General features: G+C 46.3%; 1 protein-coding gene across 1 annotated transcript; it reads left to right on the forward strand.

Moving 5' to 3' along the window:
• LOC119332176 (AAA-ATPase ASD, mitochondrial-like) lies at nucleotides 1-1,819 on the forward strand. The gene has a single exon (XM_037605350.1). The coding sequence runs from the start codon at nucleotides 72-74 to the stop codon at nucleotides 1,620-1,622; it is 1,551 nt and encodes a 516-aa protein (XP_037461247.1). The 5' UTR covers nucleotides 1-71; the 3' UTR covers nucleotides 1,623-1,819.
• The last annotated feature ends 21,934 nt before the right edge of the window (nucleotides 1,820-23,753 follow it).

Below are 23,753 nucleotides of genomic sequence, written 5' to 3' on the forward strand. Positions count from 1 at the left end.
CCAGTCCAGTCTAGTCTAGGTCACTACGGCTTTCCATCGACACAATATCAAGAGGAGCTCTAGGTCCGGCCATGGCAGCGGCATTAGTGGAGAGGTGGGCGGGGCTCGGATCGGCGGTGGCGACCGTCATCTTCCTCTGGTCCGTGGTGCAGAACTACATGCCCCCCACCTTCCGCCTCTACCTCACCACCTGGGCCACCAAGCTCGCAGCCTGCTTCAACCCCTACCTCCAAATCACCATCTCCGAGTATGGCGCCGAGCGTTTCCAGCGCAGCGACTTCTTCCTCGCCGTCGAGGCCTACCTCAGCGATGCGTGCGCCCGCCGCGCGCGCAAGCTCAAGGCCGAGCTTGGCAAGGACAGCAAGAACCTCCTGGTCTCCGTGGACGACCATGAAGAGGTCACTGACGACTTCTCTGGGATCACCATCTGGTGGTACGCCTCCAAGAGGCAGTCCAAGGCCAACGTCATCAGCTTATACCCCGGCGGGGACGAGAAGCGCTTCTACCGGGTCGTCTTCCATCGGCAGCATCGCGACCTTGTCGTTGACTCCTACCTTCCTTTCATCCTCGGCGAGGGCCGCGCTGTCACTGTCAAGAACCGCCAACGCCGCCTCTTCACCAACAATGCTAGCGGCAGCTGGAACCCCTACCGGGGCAAAAGCGTCTGGAGCCACGTCCCCTTCGAGCACCCCGCCACCTTTGACACGCTCGCCATGCACCCCGATGAGAAGGAAGCCGTCATCGACGACCTCATGGCGTTCCAGGAGAGCAAGGAATACTATGCCAAGGTCGGCAAGGCATGGAAGCGTGGGTACCTCCTTTACGGACCGCCCGGCACCGGCAAGTCCACCATGATCGCAGCCATGGCGAACTTCCTCGACTACGACGTCTACGACCTTGAGCTCACGGCGGTCAAGAACAACACCGAGTTACGGAAGCTCTTCATCGAGACAACGGGCAAGTCCATCATCGTCATAGAGGACATCGACTGCTCCGTCGACTTCACAGGAAAACGCCGCAAGGACAAGAAGGCCTCAAGCGACAAGGACTCCGACAACGATGACAAGCCGAAGCTACCGATAGAGCCAGAGAAGGACGATGCCACCAAGGTGACGCTCTCGGGCCTGCTTAACTTCATCGACGGGCTGTGGTCTGCTTGCGGAGGTGAGCGGATCATCATCTTCACCACCAACCACAAGGAGAAGCTGGACCCGGCGCTGATCCGGCGGGGTAGGATGGACAAGCACATCGAGATGTCCTACTGCCGCTTTGAGGGCTTCAAGGTGCTCGCCAAGAACTACCTAGATGTCATTGAGCATGAGCTGTTTGGGGAAGTTCAGCGCCTGCTCGAGGAGACCGACATGTCGCCCGCTGACATTGCAGAGAACCTGATGCCCATGTCGAAGAAGAAAAAGAGGGACCCGGATGTGTGCTTGATAGGCCTAATCGAGGCGCTCAAGCAGGCCAAGGAGGAAGCGGCGGCGGTCAAGGTGAAGGAGGCAGAGGAGGCTCAAGCGAAGAAAGCCAAGGAGACAGAGGTGAAGAAAGGCAAGGAGGAAGACAAAGAGAAGGACAAAGCACCCGAGGCAGCCAATGGGGATATTAAGCAAGGTGACAAGTGAAGTGACATCACGCCAGGAAGCCAAGGAAAAAGAATGAGCTTGTTCACTAGTGCTCCCTTACAAAACAAAAATGCAGTGTTTGGTGAGAGAAAAATAATGCACCTTTCAAGTGAAACAATATTTCTTTCTTCTCACACTTGTAATGCTGCTGCATATAAAGTATGCAACAATACAAAAAGCTACTGCAACAAGGATCACACGCCTTACCTACAGCAAAAGGCTAACAAGTTTTTTTCAGGGAATTAAAAAATAAACATGGTATCATGCAGGCTTCATTACCATTTCACCAATCCAATGCCGCCACTACGCATGACAGTGACAATATGCAATTAGCAATCAGAATTTATCCTGCTCCTAGAGTTAATTAAGCAATCCAAATCTGAATTGGCCCGTTCATTCATTAATTAACTAATTAAGCAACCCAAATCTGAATTGGCCCGTACATTCATTAATTAACTAATTAAGCAACCCAAATATGAATTGGCCCGTACATTCATTAATTAACTAATTAAGCAACCCAATTCTGCATTCTTTCAGCCCTGACCAAATGTAACATGATATTGTTGTAAGAACAGAACAAGAACAGAGCGTCGTTTACAAAACAAAAGACAGCAGTCTAGCGTATATAACTCGTCTATAAAACTTGCTTGTTCTGATGAAGTATTCAAATGCTACAGCAGACCCGAAGACACAGACACATGGCAGTGATCAGAAAAGAGAATGCGAAGCATTGCTTACCTCACCTTGTGGTCACCGTGTTGAAGGTGGTGCCAAAATGGTTCAGCCCGAACACCTCTGACGTTATGATAAGCATGTTTTTATGGATATATAGATGGGTAAGAGATATTAATAACTTGTAAGATGAGTGTGCAGAAGAGGCATGATTTTGCAACAAATTTAAGCATAACAACATTATATTAATGATCAATGATGAGATGGATTGAGGAAACTAAAATAGGGTTAGATGTAAGCCATCAATACTAATGCTTAATCATCACTGGACAATTTCTAAACTCTTTAGTTTTAGATATACGCTAATGACCAAATAAGAAGGAATAAAGACAAACAAGTCAAACCGCGCAAATTTTGACCGAATTTCTAGAAAAATATATTCAGAAATTGAATGCCAAATTAGTATCAGTAAATACATAATAATAAATTTTTTAATACTACTATTTTAGGGTAAATATATTATTTAGTATTATAGTTATGATAGTTTTTCCTACAAAGGTGGTCCACTTTACACCGCTTGACTATAGACAAACTTTATGGTCCTTCTTCTTTTGGAGTCAGAGGGAGTACAATAATTTTGACACCAGGTATGTTAGCTATATTTAATTATTTTATTTTTGATGGTATAGAACTAGGGCTATAAAAAAATAATCAGATAATACTTAGTCTGGAGGAGAATAACTGGCTGAGGTCGAGGAACACTAAAAAATCATTCCAGGTCGCTAAATAGGCTTTTTTTTGCTATAAACTTTTCTGTAACCTATGTGAATATAATGGTATCTGAACACATCCCTTTGAAAAAAATAATATGTAAAACATATTTTTATAACGGTAAAAAAATCTAGCCGCACAAATATGCGGGTTACCCTTAGGGATGTAAATGGTACAGATAATTCCTGTTCCGGATCAGTATTCACATCCGTTTCTAAGGATATGGTCTGCACTTGCATGAATCCATCGGATATGGATACAGATACGGATTTTGGTCAACTGGATATCCAACGGATATGGTCGATAATATCCATCGGACGTGGATTATCCTGTAGTTCTTATGGATTATCTGAGGTTGTGAAATATGATTAACTGATAAGTTCAGCCCTATCGGCAAGCCTGATATATAATTCGCCCACCAATTAGAGTCACCAGATATAAAATTGTTGATGTATTGGTGTGAGATTTTTTTTTACGAAAATATCAGATCTATTATAAAGATTCATCGGAAGTACAAAGCATTCCAAACATAATAAAAATTACATCGCAAGTACAGCTTCTCCTCTCCTCCTATGGCCCCAACGACAACGACAACACGTGCTTAGCTAAAGCTTCAACTGTTAAACATCATTGTATGCCTTGTCACGGTATGTTATAAACTGTGCCGGCTAGATATGTGGCGTGCGTGTTGTAGTTAGGATAGGTTAGGTTGTTGTGACTAGATCTTGGTAGTTAGCTTAGCTTGGAGATCAATCCACACCTAACCTATCCCTAACCTCCTTGTAATCTTAGCCGCATGTCTGGGTATATAAACACGCAATGCGTCCCTGCCCCGGCAAGCGCTTCCAGCCTCTTGTTTCACATGGTATACAGAGCCTAGTTCTTCCATACATCTAGATCATGTCATTTTCTTCCTCCTCCCACGCCATGGCCATGCCCTCGCTCGCCTCCCTCGGCCACACCATCACGGAGAAACTCACCCGTGACAACTTCCTGGTGTGGAAGGTCCAAGTTCTTCCGCACGTCAGGGCTGCGGCAATGATGGGCTACCTTGACGGCTCGATCAAGGAACCCGCTGCTGTCATCGTCACCGAGAAGGAGACCAATGGGAAGAAGGAGACCACCGAGCTGCCCAATCCAGAGCATGCAATCTGGGTTACTCAAGATCAACAGGTCCTAACTTTTTTGCTCGCATCTCTATCCCGTGAAGTTCTGATGCATGTGTCCAATCACACCACAGTCGCGGGCATTTGGCAAGCCCTGGTCGAGAGCTTCTCTGCGCAGTCCTGAGCATGTCAAATTCAGCTTCGCTCGGCGATCGGCAACGCCCGCAAGGGAGATCTCTCCGCCTCTGCTTACTTCACGAAGATGAAGGGGTTAGCAGATGAACTTGCTGCTGCAGGAAAGCCCCTCGAGGAGGATGATATCGTTTCGCACATCCTCGAGGGCCTCATGCACGAGCCCGACTACAACGGGTTCGTCACCTCCATCTCCATGCGCTGCCACCGACCGGCCGATCGGTCTCAGCGAACTCTTCTTGCTGCTGCTCTCTGCGGAGGCCCGGATCACCGCCCAGCACGCCGCCTTCTCCGCTCATCACTCCGCCAACCTCGCTGCGAAGGGTGGTCGTGGAGGCTACGACGGCGGTCGCCGTGGTCAGGGTTGTGGACGTGGTGGCTACGGCGGGGGCAACTACTCCGACAACTCAGGCAATGGTGGTGGCGGTGGTGCGCCGCACCAACAGAACGGTGACCGCCGTGACCGCGAACGCTGTCAAATCTGCAAGGAGGAAGGCCACTGTGCGTGGCGCTGCAAGAAGAGGTTCGATAAAGGCTTCAACAACAATGTACGTAACCCTGCAGGTAGTGGTGGTGGCGGACGCGGCGGTGGAGGGCGCGGTGGCGGCGGCGGTAGTGGTGGCAACCCACGCTCCGCCAACTCTGCCCACTCCTACGGCGTGGATACCAATTGGTATCTCGACACCGGCGCCACAGATCACGTCACTGGCGAGTTGTATGAGCTAGCCGTCCGTGATCGCTACACCGGCACCGACCAAATTCACACAGCAAGTGGGCAAGGTATGGACATAGCGCATATTGGTCATTCAGTATTATCTACTCCCTCTGGTTCCTTACATCTCAACAACATCCTTCATGCTCCTAGTGCCGACCAAAGCCTTCTTTCTGCCTATAATCTTATATGAGATAATGATGTATTCATTGAGCTTCATCCTGAATTCTTTCTTGTTAAGGATCAGGCTACCCGGAGAACAATTCTGCAAAACAAGAGTAGATGGGGCTTGTTCCCCGTGACCGGACGGCAAAGTGCACCTCCACGCCAAGTTCTTGCTGCCATCAAGCCTTCCACCTCTCGGTGGCACAAGCGCCTAGGGCACCCTGCCCTTCCGGTAGTTCAAAAGATTCTACGTGATTTCAATCTTCCTGTCTCGAATAAACAAGACCACTTTCTGGTGTGTGATGCATGTCAGATGGCCAAGAGCCATCAGTTACCTTACTCTCGTTCAACTAGTGGATCCACAGCTCCTTTAGAGCTGATTTTTTCAGATGTTTGGGGTCCTGGACCCGTCTCTGTAGGAAGGTAGAAATACTATGTCAGTTTTATTGATGATTTTAGCAAGTTTAGCTGGATATATTTGCTCAAAAATAAATCTGATGTCTTCGAAATATTTCGCCTTTTCCAAGCTCATGTTGAACGTCTCTTTGATCGTAAAATCATTGCCATGCAAACCGATTGGGGTGGGGAATACCAATGGTTGAGCTCATTTTTTGAACGCATTGGCATCACACACCATGTTTCTTGTCCGCATGCTCATCAGCAGAACGGCTCCGCAGAAAGAAAACATAGGCACATCGTAGAAGTTTGTCTCTCTTTACTTGCTCATGCATTTATGCCACTTAAATTTTGGGACGAAGCGTTTCTCACTGCGGTCTATCTTATTAACCGTATCCCTAGCAGATTTATCAAGAACCAAACACCTCTAGAACGAATCTTTGGCACCAAGCCCAACTACTCCTTTCTCCGCATTTTTGGGTGTGCCGTCTGGCCAAACTTGCACCCTTTTAACAAGCACAAGCTTGAATTTAGGTCCAAGCAATGCGCCTTCCTAGGGTACAGTACCCTTCATAAAGGTTACAAATGCCTTGACATCTCTTCTGGTCGTGTGTATGTGTCCCGTGATGTCATTTTTGATGAGCAAGTTTTTCCCTTCGCAAGTCTCCACTCAAATGCCGGTGCTCAACTTCGCAAAGAATTGCTTCTCCTGCCTATCATCTCTTGCCGTCTCCTTTTTTTGCTCAAGGGGGAGCTGATTTTACTGCTGATAATATGTCCTTGTCCAATGCTAATGACCCAGCTGAAAGTGTGCAGGAAACAGGGCAGCCAAACATTGAAGACTTTGGTGAAAATTCTTATGATTTTATGCAGCACCCTGAGGATTCTGATACAGCCACAGAAGATTCGGCGGCCTCGGGATCCGTGGCTGCAGCCGCGCCAGGTGAATCGGCAGCGGGATCCGCGCCCGCAGTAGCGTCAGGCGAATCCTCGCCGGGATCCGTGCCAACAGATAGGCGGACAGGCGGGCGCCCTGTCCCGCTCTCCTCTAGTGGGCCCGCCAGGCGCACTACCGCTCTGTCCCGGCCTGGGAGGGCGTGCGGTCTCCTAGTGGGTCGGCCAGCCCGGTTTGGCGCGGTCCACCTGGCCCTCACGAGGCGAGGCGCACAGACTCTGACGCAGCACGATCTTCCTCGAGGGATGTGGCTGAAAGTGCTAGTGATCGACTAGAGGGGGGTGAATGGGCGATTTTTATGAAAGTCTTCAAAACATGGAAGTTTCGAAGACAAACGATAGAAATAAACCTATTACCATGCAGGGGAAGGTAGACTACACTAAGCAAACCATAGTCAAGTATTCAATGAAGTGAAAGCACAATGACTAATAGCAGCTAGGCAGCATAGATCAGGTAGGAAGATAGTGTGAAGCCAATCAGAACAATCAATTACTCAGTGAAGACAAAAGAGAATGCAATCATACAATGACTTCACCAGGGCCAACAGTAAGTAAAGGAATGGGAAGGACGAAACCAGTGACTCGTTGAAGACAATGATTTGTTGGACCAGTTCCAATTGCTGTGACAACTGTACGTCTAGTTAGGGAGGCTGAGATTCAACTCAGAAGACCACGTCTTCACCTTATTCCCCTTGAGCTAAGGACACCAGTCCTCGCCCAATCACTTTGGTAAGTCTTCAAGGTAGACTCCCAAACCTTCACAGACTTCGTTCACCGGCGATCCACAATGACTCTTGGATGCTCAGAATGCGACGCCTAACCGGCTGGAGGATTCACAGTCCTCAGGTGTAATAAGTCTTCAGATCATACAGACAGGAAGACTTCAGTGATGCCTAACACTCTTTGGCTCTGGGTGGTTAGGGCTTTATCCTCGCAAGGAATTCTCTCTCAAAGGCTTCGAGATGGGTTGCTCTCAAACAACAAAAGCCGTACACTAACTCTGAGCAGCCAACCATTTATGGTTGTAAGGGGTGGACTATTTATAGCCACTAGGCAACCCGACCTGATTTGTCCGAAATGACCCTGTGTCACTAAGGAACTGACACATGTTCCAACGGTCAGATTTCAAATACACGCGGCAACTTTACTTGGGCTACAAGCAAAGCTGACTCATCCAGCTCCGGATAAGATTTGCTCTCATTGTCTTCGCTCGAAGACATAGGATTTTGGTTGAGCATCACTTCAGTCACTCTGACTTTGTTCACTTGGACCCCACTTAACAGTACGGTGGTTCCTATGACTCAACAAAGAAGAAAAGGAGACAACGAAACAACTAAGTCTTCGCGCCCCATAGTCTTCATGCAATTTCTTCTCTTGTCATAGTCTTCAATGTGAATATCTTCACATACCACCATTGTCTTCAATGTCTTCATACATTTTTAGGGGTCATCTCCGGTAGATAAACCGAATCAATGAGGGACTACTACCTATGTTATCCTGTAATTCTCCCAAACACATTAGTCCCTCAACCAGGTTTGTCGTCAATACTCCAAAACCAACTAGGGGTGGCACTAGATGCACTTACAATCTTCCCCTTTTGGTGATTGATGACAAACTGGTTGAAGTTTTCAACGGGGATAAAAGTATGTGAAATGTAAAGGATTTAGGTATTGTCTTCATAAGTGGCAAAGGCTCCCCCTGAAGATGTGCATATAAGTAATTTGCTTTTGGAATGCAAATGCACATGGCAGGTTGTACTTGTGGAGATCCTCTTCAACTTATGACGACAATTCATCATGCATGAAAAGTATGTGAAGATAATGACATGCATAATGAAAAATGGACGTTCGCAGAATGACCTAAGTGCGGAAGTTATCATCGCACATGCGGAATTTATCATCGCATCACAGAATAGCAAATAAGTAGAAGACTACCATCGAGTTTAAGTGTTACAACTCAAAGAACCAAATGTATCAAAAAGCGGGAGTTGTAAACACTAGGCAAAATATAAAACCACCGCCCATATGGACCCGCTTGAAGACTATCAAACTCATATGCTTCTCCCCCTTTTGTCAGTAAGGACCAAAAAGGTTTGAAGACACAAAGCACCTACTCGTTCCCATGAGGAGTTGGTGAAGCAGCAGGGTCGTCGGTGTTGGTTGGCGGTGCAGACGAACTTGGTGCGGTGTTGATTCGCGCTGAAGGTGGTGAAGTAGCATCGTCTTCATCATCGATGACACGTGCATTCACTGTTGCAGCAGAGGATGAGAACTCAGAGTCTTCAAGAGACGGAGTACGCCGTAGCACAGTCCTTCTTGGAGGAGTTGAGTCAAACTTGAAGCGTTCAGAGAAGCCATCATCTTGAAGATCATCTTCAGAACACATAAGCATCAGCCCTTTCCATGTACGCCGACAAGTTTCATGGGCGACAAAGGCATTCTTGGTGGCAAGGTTGCGAATCCTGTTTATGTCCACCAAGAGGCTTTTCATTTGGCGCTTCAGCCAGTCATGATGCTTATCCTGTTTTTGATGAAGGGCAACCAGAAGCTCTCGGTCATTGAGAACACTAGATCGCTTCTTAGGCCGTTGTGCAATGGTGCTTTCAGTGGCTTCAGTGAGGGCACAATGAGGTGCACGGGTAGTACCAGCCAGAGGATAAACACGAGTGACTGCTGGGACTCCTTCAATGTGTTGTGAGAAGCTTTGATTATTAGCATTTTGAAGACTAAGGGGCTCCTTGGCAGGCTCTGGATAGATGGCTTCAACTGACATATTGACGTCAGGTAGAAAAATCAGATGATTGCGAGCAGAGGGCTGATAGGTGACAACTGAGTGTAGTTTGATCAGACGCATAATCCATGGAGCGTAAAACTTCAAGCCAAAGAGATCAGATCCTGATGCAGCAAGTTGGCAGATGAAGAAGTCTTGTGCATTGAAGCTTTTGCCGTGAAGAATATGGAAGAGCAAAGTCTTCATTGCACCTTCAAGCTTTGCATGTGGAAAATGTCCTTTGATTGGCCAGAGAGTTCACATTATAATGTGATAGATAGTACGTGGCAGATACTCAGGGTCTTCAACAAAGAACTCCTTAGGATATTCAGCATCGGGAGGCAAAGGCTTCATCATGCTAAGCATCTGACTCATGTTGGGTTCAGGCTTGTAAAAAATGCTTTCCATAGCAGCACCGTGAAGCTGACAACCAGGTTCATAAAGATCACCTGGAGTGGGCAGGCCAGTTAGCTCAATGACATCAAAGGCTTTGGCTTCATGATGAACATTGCCTGTCATCCACTCAAGGACCCAAGTCTTCGGATCCCTGTTGTAGCCACGAATATGAAGAGTGACAGAGAATTGGAGCAACAATTCTTCGTTCCAGTGCTCCTTGTCAGTGACGAACTGCAACAAGCCAGACTCTCTGAAGCAATCCATCGCTTCTTCCAAACACGGCAGACCAGTTATGGCTTCAGTGTCAAGACGCATATGTGGAAAAATGCGACCTTGATTGTATAAGATGCATGAGTAATAACTGCGCTGCTGATAGCTCCAAAACCGATCAGAAGATATTCTTGCCTTAGAGTAGGGGTTCTTAGCGCTATCAAGAAGGTGTTGTGTGCTTTGAAGCCATTGATATTGAATGATCCGATGCAGTGCCTGGAAACCTAGGCAGCCTTGGCATTGGCTTCTGAACCTGAGGCCTGCGCTCGATGTGATAGTCAAATTGGGGACCAGCAGCAGGTGGAGGAACAAGAAGAGGCCATTTGATAGTGATAAGCTAACCATAGTTGTATGCTTGCTTGATAGTATGTGGCCTTGGTGGCGGAACATGAGCAGTGATATCAACAGAGGCGTCAGGCTGCACATCTGTTGCAGGTGCATCATTAGCTTCATTGGCTTCTGGCACAGTGTTTGGTGCAGGCTCCACATTGTCTTCAGCCATGACCACGTCATTGGCTTCAGTGGTGTTAGTGGTGGCAGCCTCAGGATTCTCAACCTCCACTTGAGGAGCTGGAGGGTCGGGCACCGACACGTTCACTTTAGGAACAACTTCTTCAGTGATGGGGGGAGTAGGGACACGTTCTTCTGCTTGTTTTTCTTCGGCTGATGCAGCCGGATTGTCTTCAGCAACTTTAGCTTCAGACTCGGAGACATTCACAGTAGGAGTGGCTTCTGGGAACACCTGACGTGCAACAGATTGGTGGTGCACTTCTCCTTCTGGAACACTCGAAAGAGGGACTTGGGGCCTTGGTCCTTTGTGAAGCCTGCGTAACGCTGGCGACGCCTATGGAGATGGAGTTGGCTGGGCCTCAAAGTCATCATCTTCTTCTTGCACTGGTGGGGTGACTTGTTGTTGGGGAGTACTCGGGGTGTCTTGTTGTCGTGGGTGATCAGCCCATGATGCATCCTGAGCAATTGGCGTCAGAGGACGACCAATGCTGATGAGTTCGCTGTTCGTGAGAACAGGCGATGATACCAAGTTGTGCTCGATCTGAGGAAGAACTACACCATCTTCAACATTGTCATGGTGACCAATGTCTTCAGCAGCGGTGGGGTCAACTGCTGGAATGTCTTCAGCTTCAGGAGCCTCTATGGAAGCAGGCTCATGAACTACCATCCATCGTTCTTGATGCGAAGAGTCAGGACAAGCAACCGAGATGGGCTCGACAACAAGGGGCTCTGTGGGAGCAGCCTGATCTTTCTTGGTTTTGCGCTTCTTCTTGGAGGGAGGGACATCAAAAGCTTCAGGATTTTTCCTCTTTCTGGCTTCAGCCTCGGCAACCCTTGTATTCTTCAGTTCTGAAACGGTTGAATTGACCTTTGGCTTCAAGCCGGACATGCTGCTTGGGAAGACAATGCGAGGTTCTTCCCGCCTTGAAGGTGCAGATTTGTCAGTCGATGGCCTCTTCTTCTTTGCAGCCATTCTGGGGTCGATGCCAGGACGCCCAAGAGCCTTGCGCTTCTCAGCTTCATTGTAGGCTTGCACGCACTTGTCATCCAGACTCTTCATGCGCTCACGAGAACCTTTAGCTTCTTCTTGTTTCTTGAGAAAAGCTTCCTTGAGCTCGTGCAGCATAACCTTGAAGTTTTTGACATCTTGCACGCTGAGATTTGCCATGTGCTTCTTGAACTGATCTTTCTCATAGTCGATCTTGTGCTTCAGTTCAACGATGCGCTGAGCTAGAGCTAGCTTAGAAGCAATGGCGCCATTGAAAGAGACGCTGAGGCCAATTGGAAGTTGCAGATCTTCAAAGCTGAGATTGGGGGTTTCAAACCACTCATCAATGAAGTTGTGAATGATTGCCACGTCAAAGAGAGGCAAATCATTGAAAATTTCTGCTTCTTCCTTGCTCTTAATCAGTTGCTCAAGAGCGTCATCTGCAAGATCTTCATCACTGGACAGATCAATGTGTCCGTCTCGCAGAATGGCAGCAGGGGTCAATGCCCGATCAGTATTCTTTTTCATCTCCGTCTTCTTGGAGATACGTGATAGATCTTCAGACTGCACACTGTCTTCAGGAGGTGCAGTAGCCAGTGGCTTCGCACGTGAAGCTTTTGGAGGAGCAGCTGGCTTTGAAGCTTTAGCCTTCTTTTGCTTCTGCGGCTTTGGAGTAGGAGCTGGGGCTTCATCAGTGTCAGCATCATCATCAGAATGATCCACTTTGGCATCTTGAACAAAAATGTGAGTGATAAGGCCATCAAGGTTGTAGAAAGGTCCGATGATATTGGGTTCAGCATCGCGTGTGCCGTCAGCCCGGGGAGCAGAAGGACCAGGGTTGAAGTCTAGTCCCAATGACTTCTTGTTTTCCTTGGCCGATGCCTTTGCGTGCTGGAAGTTGCGCTTGAAGAGATTATCGTCACGACACCAGAGCAGTGATGATGGGTCGGCATTTTCAGGCTGTGGTCCACGGACCATACAGGGATAGAAACCCTGAGCAATAGCTTCAGCTCTAGTCTTGGGTGGAAGGCTTCGGAAGAGAATGTCACCCCAAGGACTCTTGATGGCATTCTTCTCAGCATACTCCTGGGTCACAAACTTGTATTTAAACCATTGTTCGGCCCAATATCTTTGAATCCATTGGATCGTGTCTTGCGCTGATTGTAATCCTCTTCTGGATCTGTCTTGTACAGCTCTGAGAGGTCATCAGGAAGATCTCTTGATGTTCCCCCTCGACGCTATCTGCCACCCTTCCTTGCTGATTTCTCTGTAGCCATGAACTTCAAACTAAATGGCTTCAACACGTTCAAAGGCTTCAAAGGCTTCCGCTTGCTGGTCAAACAGGAACTGGCTTCGGAGAGTTAATGTGATGCTGTAAGAATTCTGCAAATGAATGCAGACTATGAGAACCAAGGGATTCTCCCACGGACATGTACCTGTGACAGCATTAGAGATGCGAGGGAAAGGGAGAGGTCATATGCATTCTCAGAAGATTTTGAAGATAAATCAGTTTGAAGACATTGACCTCATGGTGCGAAGACATTCACTTATGTGTTTGAAGTTGGTTCCAGATTTGTACGAATCCAGGAATAGGTACAAGTGAGGAATCTAACTCGTTATGAAGCTTAAGTGAATATACTAGGCATTATATGAGATGCAGACAGGATAGATCTAACATTGAGTAGGCAGAAACCACTTTCGGTAAACATGATGAATCTTTTAGGATAAAAAAGATGGTAAAAAGAGAGTTTTATTTACCACACGATGAACTGCTAGATGGGAAGAGTAGGAGACCGAGTAGTTCAATCCACCGTGCCCTAACTTGGCGACGGAGGACACCTACGGCGGCGGCGGAGAGGACGATGACCGCGGCTGGCGTGAGGACGGCATCGGTGAAGTTGCGGCAGCGAAGCGCTTCGTCGCCGGCATCGTCGAGAGCTAGCGGTGGCGCTAGGGTTTTGACGAGGTGGAGAGGTGGAAGAAGGTTTTCTTGACCGCAGGGGACATGTATTTATAAGGAAGTATGCGACACAACGTAAATACGCAGGTGCCCCTGGCGGTTCACATATGAGGGACACGTGGCAAGCATGCAACATACCCGGAGTTGTCCCACGTTCCCACGCCCGCCCGAACTGTCGGATGGTCGTTCCGGCTTCTCTGGATTTCAGGCATGTAAGTGCATCTAGTGCCACCCCTAGTTGGTTTTGGAGTATTGATGACAAACCTAGTTGAGGGACTAATTTGTTTGTGAGAATTGCGGGATAACACAGGTAGAAGTCCCTCATTGATTCAGTTTTCCTACCAAAGATGACCCCTAAAAATGTATGAAGACATTGATGTCAAAAGGTGGTATATGAGGATATTCACATTGAAGACTATGACAAGAGAAGACATCGCATGAAGCCTATGGAGCTCGAAGACTTAGATCTTTCGTAGTTCTTTTTCTTCTTCATTGAGTCATAGGAACCACCGTACTGTTAAGTGGGTCCAAGAGAACCAGTCAGAATGACTGAAGTGATGCCTAACCAAAACCTATGTCTTCGAGTGAAGACTATGAGAGCGAATCTTGTCCAGAGTCAGACAAGTCAGCTTTGCTTGTAGCCCAAGTAAAGTTGCCGTGTGAGTTTGAAATCTGACCGTTGGAACACGTGTCAGTTCCTTAGTGACCCAGGGTCATTTCAGACAAATTAGGTCGGGTTGCCTAGTGGCTATAAATAGCCCACCCCCTACAACCATAAATGGTTGGCTGCTCAGATTCAAAGTACGGCTTTTGTCGTTTGAGAGCAACCCACCTCGAAGCCTTTGAGAGAGAATTCCTTGCGAGGATAAAGCCCTACCACCCAGAGCAAAAGAGAATTAGGCATCACTTAAGTCTTCTTGTCTGTGTGATCTGAAGACTTATTACACTTGAGGACTGTGAATCCTCCAGCCGGTTAGGCGTCACGTTCTGAGCATCCAAGAGACATTGTGGATCGCCGGTGAACGAAGTTTGTGAAGGTTTGGGAGTCTACCTTGAAGACTTACCAGAGTGATTGGGCGAGGTCTGTGTGACCTTAGCTCAAGGGGAATACGGTGAGGACTAGGTGTCCTGAGCTGCGTGTTCAGGACTGGGTGTCCGGGACTGTGTGTCCTCAGGTTTAAATACCTAGCCGCCCTAACCAGACGTACAGTTGTCACATCAACTGGAACTGGTCCAACAAATCATTGTCTTCAACGAGTCACTGGTTTCATCCTTCCCTTCCCTTTAGTTACTGTTACTCCTTGTGAAGTCATTGTATATTTGCACTATCTTTTGTCTTCACTAAGTGACTGAGTATTCTGTTTGGCTTCATAATATCTTCCTATCTGATCCTTACTACATTGCTGCTATTAGTCATTGTGCTCTCACTCCATTGAATACTTGACTATGGTTTGCCTAGTGTAGTCTACCTTCCGCTGCATGGTAATAGGTTTATTTCTATCGTTTGTCTTCGAAACTTCCACGTTTTGAAGACTTTCATAAAAATCGCCTATTCACCCCCCCCTCTAGTCGATATAACGCACTTTCAATTGGTATCAGAGCGAGGTGCTCCCTTGTTTTGTGTGATTCGGTTTAACCACATGGAGTTTTAGCTATGTCGCTTGCATGGATAATTAAAGTCTCCGCTGCGTGCCCCGTCTTCGATGGAACTGAATATCCCTACTGGAAGAATAAGATGCGCATGCATCTTGAAGCCATTGACGTCAACCTATGGTATGTCGTCAAGAACGGCGTTCCCAAGGCTGGAGAAGGTGTCACTGCTGCTGATGTCAAGAAGTTCGTTCAACTGGACTCTACTGCCAAGAATATCATCTGTGGTCATCTGACCAAAGGACAGTATGGCCGTGTGAGTGCTTTGGAAACATCTAAGCTGGTCTGGGACTGGCTCTCCAAGGTCAACGAAGGTGTCTCAACCCAGAGAGATCAGAGAATCAATGTCCTTCGCAACCTCTTCAACCGCTTCAAGCGAAATGACAATGAGAATGTCCAGCTCACGTTTGATCGACTCACTGACATCACAAATGAGCTTCAAGCCCTCGGCGCTACTGAGATCACCAAGCATGAAGTCGTCAAGACACTACTGAGGTCGCTTGATAGTTCGTTTGACACCCTAGCCCTGATGATTCAAGAACGACCTGATTTCAAGACACTCGATCCGTCCGACATACTTGAGAGGCTCAACACACATGAGTTTCAGCTTTCTGAGAAAAGAGATATCTACGGTCCAAACTATGGGCGAACTCGTGCCTTGAAGGCAAAAGCTGTCTCCTCATCTGAAGAAGAATCTGACAGCAGTTCTGATGATCCTGAAGACATTGGAAATGAACTTGCTATGCTTGTGAAGAAGTTCCAAAAATTCACCTAGAAGAAAGGCTTCAGAAAGTCTTCACGATCAAGATCAAGGAATGATGAAGCTTCTGCTCATGACTACAAAAAGAAAACATGCCACAAGTGCAAGAAAACTGGCCACTTCATCTCTGAGTGTCCGCAGTGGGACAATGAGAATAGAAAGAAGAAGAAGATCAAGGAATATGACTCTGACAACAAGAAGAAGAAGAAATACTCAAAGTCTTCTTCCAAGTCTTCCTCAAAGTCTTCATCACACAAGAAGAGCTCATCTGGCAAGGCACGTGCATTTGTTGGCAAGGAAATGGATTCAGAGGAGGAGTCCGCTTCTGAGGAGGCGGAGGTGGAGTCTGAGGAGGAGTCCGATTCTGGCGTTGCAAGTATGGCTACAGCATACGTTGCCAAGTCCATCTTCAACACTGAAGACAATGACTTCACCACCAACACCGATGCAAATGACAAGGACTACTCTGCTCCTACCTACTGCTTCATGGCACGCGGTGCCAAGGTAAACACACGCACTACTCACTATCAAACATCTAGCGACGATGACTCTGATTGTGGTTCAAGACCCAGCTACAAAACACTTGCTAAAATTGCAACTGATCAACAGAAAGCCATGGAACATATTCAAAAACTGTTAGACAAAAGCGATGATCTGTTAGGCGCTGAAATGACTCGATCTGAGTCCTTAATTGAAGACATAAAAAATCTTCACGTTAAGTATGAGGAGCTTGAAAGTCGTCATGAAACGCTCTCAACAACTCATGAAAAGCTTTCCTATGATTATCTTCAAAGGAAGCAAGATCTTGAGAAATTGAGAGCAGCTCATGAAGATCTTCAAAAAGAAAATGAGTCACCTCGCGCCAAACAGATCAGTTCCGCTCAGGAAGGATTTGAACCACCATGTCTTAAATGTATTGAGCGTGATAATGCTACTTCTGTTGCTGAATGTTCTACTGCTGCTACTGTTGCAATATCTTCAACTATTGATGTGGGAACTAACCCCTCTGCTGAGGATACCACTGCTATTGCTGATGAGAATGCTAGGTTGACGATATCGCTTAAAATAGGGATGTACAAAAGTCTCAAAGGGCATCAGACACTATGTGATGTCCTCAAAAGACAGATCCTGAACCGAAACCCTAGGAAAGAGGGTGTTGGGTTCGTAAGGAAAATGAATGCTGTGTTGGAAATATGCCCTAGAGGCGATAATAAAAGTGTTATTATTATATTTCTTTGTTCATGATAATAGTCTTTTATTCATGCTATAACTGTATTATCCGGAAATTGTAATACACGTGTGAATACATAGACCACAATATGTCCCTAGTGAGCCTCTAGTTGACTAGCTCGTTGTGATCAATAGATAGTCATGGTTTCCTGGCTATGGACATTGGATGTCGTTGATAACGGGATCACATCATTAGGAGAATGATGTGATGGACAAGACCCAATCCTAAGCCTAGCACAAAGATCGTGTAGTTCGTATGCTAAAGCTTTTCTAATGTCAAGTATCTTTTCCTTAGACCATGAGATTGTGCAACTCCCGGATACCGTAGGAATGCTTTGGGTGTACCAAACGTCACAACGTAACTGGGTGGCTATAAAGGTGCATTACAGGTATCTCCGAAAGTGTCTGTTGGGTTGGCACGAATCGAGACTGGGATTTGTCACTCCGTGTAAACGGAGAGGTATCTCTGGGCCCACTCGGTAGGACATCATCAGAATGTGCACAATGTGACCAAGGGGTTGATCACGGGATGATGTGTTACGGAACGAGTAAAGAGACTTGCCAGTAACGAGATTGAACAAGGTATCGGTATACCGACGATCGAATCTCGGGCAAGTAAAATACCGCTAGACAAAGGGAATTGTATACGGGATCGATTGAGTCCTTGACATCGTGGTTCATCCGATGAGATCATCATGGAACATGTGGGAGCCAACATGGTATCCAGATCCCGCTGTTGGTTATTGACCGGAGAACGTCTCGGTCATGTCTACATGTCTCCCGAACCCGTAGGGTCTACACACTTAAGGTTCGATGACGCTAGGGTTATAAAGGAAGTTTGTATGTGGTTACCGAATGTTGTTCGGAGTCCCGGATGAGATCCCGGACGTCACGAGGAGTTCCGGAATGGTCCGGAGGTAAAGATTTATATATGGAAAGTTGTTGTTCGAGTTCCGGAAAAAGTTCGGGTTTTTTCGGTATTGTACCGGGAAGCTTCCAGAAGGTTCCGGAGGATTCCGGAGGGGTCCGGAGGTCCGGAAATTGTTCCACCACGTCCAATACAGCAGCATGGGCTGTAAGGGGGCGCCCTAGCCTTAATGGGCCAGGGGAACCAGCCCCCCAAGGCCCATGCGCATGGGAAGGGGGAAACCCTAAAGGGGGAGGCCTCCACTTGACTTGGGAGGCACTCCTCCCCCCTTGGCCGCACCCCTTGGGGTGGGAAACCCTAAAGGGGGCGCAGCCCCCCTTCCCCCTATATATAGTTGAGGTTTGGGGCTGCTAAACACATGAGAACTTCTCCTCTTGGTGCAGCCCTACCTCTCTCCCTCCTCCTCCTCTCCCGTGGTGCTTGGCGAAGCCCTGCTGGATTGCCACGCTCCTCCACCACCACCACGCCGTTGTGCTGCTGCTGGACGGAGTCTTCCTCAACCCCTCCCTCTCTCTTTGCTGGATCAAGGCATGGGAGACGTCACCGGGCTGTACGTGTGTTGAACGCGGAGGTGCCGTCCGTTCGGCACTAGGATCTCCGGTGATTTGAATCACGACGAGTACGACTCCTTCAACCCCGTTCTCTTGAACGCTTCCGCTTAGCGATCTACAAGGGTATGTAGATGCACTCTCCTTCCCCTCGTTGCTGGTTTCTCCGTAGATAGATCTTGATGACACGTAGGAAAATTTTGAATTTCTGCTACGTTCCCCAACAGTGGCATCATGAGCTAGGTCTATTGCGTAGTTTCTTTGCACGAGTAGAACACAAAGGAGTTGTGGGCGTTGATTTTGTTCAATATGCTTACCGTTACTAGTCCAATCTTGTTTCGACGGTATTGTGGGATGAAGCGGCCCGGGCCGACCTTACACGTACTCTTACGTGAGACAGGTTCCACCGATTGACATGCACTTGGTGCATAAGGTGGCTAGCGGGTGCCAGTCTCTTCCACTTTAGTCGGAACGGATTCGATGAAAAGGGTCCTTATGAAGGGTAAATAGCAATTGGCATATCACGTTGTGGTTTTGCGTAGGTAAGAAACGTTCTTGCTAGAAACCCATAGCAGCCACGTAAAACATGCAAACAACAATTAGAGGACGTCTAACTTGTTTTTGCAGGGTATGCTATGTGATGTGATATGGCCAAGAAGAATGTGATGAATGATATGTGATGTATGAGATTGATCATGTTCTTGTAATAGGATTCACGACTTGCATGTCGATGAGTATGACAACCGGCAGGAGCCATAGGAGTTGTCTTAAATTTATTGCATGACCTGCGTGTCATTGAAGAACGCCATGTAACTTACTTTACTTTATTGCTAAACGCGTTAGCCATAGAAGTAGAAGTAGTCGTTGGCGTGACAACTTCATGAAGACACGATGATGGAGATCATGATGATGGAGATCATGGTGTCAAGCCAGTGACAAGATGATCATGGAGCCCCGAAGATGGAGATCAATGGAGCTATATGATATTGGCCATATCATGTCACAACTATATAATTGCATGTGATGTTTATTATGATTATGCATCTTGTTTACTTAGGACGACGGTAGTAAATAAGATGATCCCTTACAAAATTTCAAGAAGTGTTCTCCCCTAACTGTGCACCGTTGCTACAGTTCGTCGCTTCTAAGCACCATGTGATGATCGGGTGTGATGGATTCTTACGTTCACATACAACGGGTGTAAGACAGTTTTACACAGCGAAAACACTTAGGGTTAACTTGACGAGCCTAGCATGTACAGACATGGCCTCGGAACACGGAGACCGAAAGGTCGAGCATGAGTCGTATAGTAGATACGATCAACATGAAGATGTTCACCGATGATGACTAGTCCGTCTAACGTGATGATCGGACAAGGCCTAGTTGACTCGGATCATGTAATCACTTAGATGACCAGAGGGATGTCTATCTGAGTGGGAGTTCATAAGATGAACTTAATTATCCTGAACATAGTCAAAAGACCTTTTGCAAATTATGTCGTAGCTCGCGCTATAGTTCTACTGTTTAGATATGTTCCTAGAGAAAATTATAGTTGAAAGTTGATAGTAGCGATTATGCGGTCAGTAGAAAGCTTATGTCCTTAATGCACCGCTTAGTGTGCTGAACCCCAAACGTCGTTTGTGGATGTTGCGAACATCGGACATACACGTTTTGATAACTACGTGATAGTTCAGTTAAATGGTTTAAGTAGAGGCACCAAAGACGTTTTTCGAAACATCGCGGAACATATGAGATGTTTCGAGGGCTGAAATTGGGATTTCAGGCCCGTGCCCACGTCAAGAGGTATAAGACCTCCGACGATTTTCTTAGACTGCAAACTAAGGGAGAAAAGCTCAATCGTTGAGCTTGTGCTCAGATTGTCTGAGTGCGACAATCACTTGAACCGAGTGGGAGTTAATCTTCCAGATGAGATAGTGATGTTTCCCCAAAGTCATTGCCACCAAGCTACTAGAGCTTCGTGATAAACTATAACATATCAAGGATAGAGATGATGATCCTTGAGGTATTCGCGTTGTTTGACATCGCGAAAGTAGAAATCAAGAAGGAGCATCAATTGTTGATGGTTGGTGAAACCACTAGTTTCAAGAAGGGCAAGGGCAAGAAGGGATACTTCATGAAACGGCAAATCAGCTGCTGCTCTAGTGAAGAAACCCAAGGTTGAACCCAAACCCGAGACTAAGTGCTTCTGTAATAAGGGAACGACCACTGGAGCAGCATTACCCTAGATACTTGGTAGATGAGAAGGCTGACAAGGTCGATAGAAGTATATTGGATATACATTATGTTAATGTGTACTTTACTAGTACTCCTAGTAGCACCAGGGTATTAGATACCGGTTCGGTTGCTAAGTGTTAGTAACTCGAAATAAAAGCTACGGAGTAAACGGAGACTAGCTAAAGGTGAGCTGACGATATGTGTTGGAAGTTTTTCCAAGCTAGATGTGATCAAGCATCGCACGCTCCCTCTACCAACGAGATTGGTGTTAAACCTAAATAATTGTTATTTGGTGTTTGCGTTGAGCATAGACATGATTGGATTATGTCTATTGCAATACGGTTATTCATTTAAGGAGAATAATAGTTACTCTATTTATTTGAATGATACCTTCAATGGTCTTGCACCTAAAGGAATGGTTTATTGAATCTCGATCGTAGTGATACACATTTTCATGCCAAAAGATATAAGATAGTAATGATAGTACCACTTACTTGTGGCACTGCCATGTAAGTCATAATGGTATAAAACGCATGAAGAAGCTCCATGTTGATGGATCTTTGGACTCACTCGTTTTGAAAAGTTTGAGACATGCGAACCATGTCTATTGGTGTATACGCATGAAGAAACTCCATGCAGATGGATCGTTTGGACTCACTTGATTTTGAATCACTTGATATGCAAATCATACCACATGGGCAAGATGACTGAAAAGCCTCGTTTTCAGTAAGATGGAACAAGATAGCAACTTGTTGGAAGTAACACATTTTGATGTGTACAGTCCAATGAGTGCCGAGGCATGCAGTGAATATCGTTATGTTCTTACTTCACAGATGATTCGAGTAGATGTTGAGAATATTTACTTGATGAAACACAAGTCTGAATTATTGAATGGTTCAAGTAATTTCAGAGTGAAGTAGAAGATCATTATGACAAGAGGATATAATGTCTATGATATGATCATAGAGATGAATATCTGAGTTACGAGTTTTGGCACACAATTAAGACATTATGGAAATTGTTTCACAATTAATACCGCCTGGAACACCATAGTGTGATGGTGTGTCCGAACATCATAGTTGCACCCTATTGGATATGATGCGTACCATGATTTCTCTTATCGAATTACCACTATCGTTCATGGGTTAGGCATTAGAGACAACCACACTCATTTTAATAGGGTACCACATAATTCCGTTGAGACGACACCGTTGTCGTTTCTTAAAGGTTTGGGGCTGCGATGCTTATGTGAAAGAGTTTCAGGTTGATAAGCTCGAACCCAAAGCGGATAAAATGCATCTTCATAGGACACCCAAAACAGTTGGGTATACCTCCTAATTCAGATCCGAAAGCAATATGGATTGTTTCTTGAATCGGGTCCTTTCTCGAGGAAAGGTTTCTCTCGAAAGAGTTGAGTGGGAGGATGGTGGAGACTTGATATGGTTATTGAACCATCACTTCAACCAGTGTGTATCAGGGCACAGGAAGTTGTTCATGTGGCACCTACACCAATTGAAGTAGAAGATTATGATAGTGATCATGAAGTTTCGGATCAAGTCACTGCCGTACCTCGTAGGGTGACAAGGATACGTACTACTTCAGAGTGGTACAGTAATCCTGTCTTGAAGGTCATGTTGCTAGACAACAATGAACCTACGAGCTATGGAGAAGCGATGGTGGGCCCAAATTCCGACAAATGGTTAAGAAACCATGAAATCCGAGATAGGATCCATGTATCAAAACAAAGCATGGACTTTGGTGGACTTGCCCGATGATCGGCAAGCCATTGAGATAAATGGATCTTTAAGAAGAAGACGGACGTGGGTGGTAATGTGACCATCTATGAAGCTCGACTTGTGGCGAAGTGTTTTTTCACAAGTTCAAGGAGTTAACTACGATGAGATTTTCTCATCTGTAGCGATGCTTAAAGTCCGTCGGAATCATGTTAGCATTAGCTGCATTTATGAAATCTGGCAGATGGATGTCAAAACGAGTTTCCTTATCAGTTTTCGTAAGGAAAGGTTGTATGTGATACAGTCAGAATGGTTTTGGCGATCCTAAGGATGCTAAAAGGTATGCTAGCTCCAGCAATCCTTCCATAGACTGGAGTAAGCATCTCGGAGTTGGAATGTATGCTTTGATGAGATGATCAAAGATTTTGGTGTATACAAAGTTTATGAGAAACTTGTATTTCCAAAGAAGTGAGTGGGAGCACTATAGATTTTCCGATGAGTATGTGTTGTTAACATGTTGTTGATCGGAAATGACGTAGGATTTCTGGAAAGCATATAGGGTTATTTGAAAAGTGTTTTTCAATGGAAAACCTGGATTAAGCTACTTGAACGTTGAGCATCAAGATCTATAAGGATGGATCAAAACGCTTAATGGTACTTTCAAATGAGCACATACCTTGACATGATCTTGAAGGTGTTCAAGATGGATCAGTCAAAGAAGAAGTTCTTGCCTGAGTTGTAAGGTACGAAGTTAAGACTTAAAGCTCGACCATGGCAGAATAGAGAGAAAGGACGAAGGTCGTCTCCTATGCTTAAGACATAGGCTCTACGGTATGCTATGCTGTGTACCGCACCTGAAGTGTGCCTTGCCATGAGTTAGTCAAGGGGTACAAGAGTGATCCAAGAATGGATCACAGACAGCGGTCAAATTTATCCTTAGTAACTAGTGGACTAAGGATTTTTCTCAATTATGGAGGTGGTAAAAGAGTTCGTCGTAAAGGTTACGTCGATGCAAGCTTAACACCTATCCGGATAGCTCTAAGTAGAGATACCGGATACGTACAATGGGGCAACAATTTAGAATAGCTCCAAGTGGAACAGTTATTTGGAATGGCTCCAAATAGAACGTGGTAGCTACATCTAGGAGATGACATAGAGATTTGTAAAGCACACACGGATCTGAAAG

Source organism: Triticum dicoccoides, chromosome 7A (assembly GCF_002162155.2).
Source record: "Triticum dicoccoides isolate Atlit2015 ecotype Zavitan chromosome 7A, WEW_v2.0, whole genome shotgun sequence".
NCBI classification, from domain to species: domain Eukaryota; kingdom Viridiplantae; phylum Streptophyta; class Magnoliopsida; order Poales; family Poaceae; genus Triticum; species Triticum dicoccoides.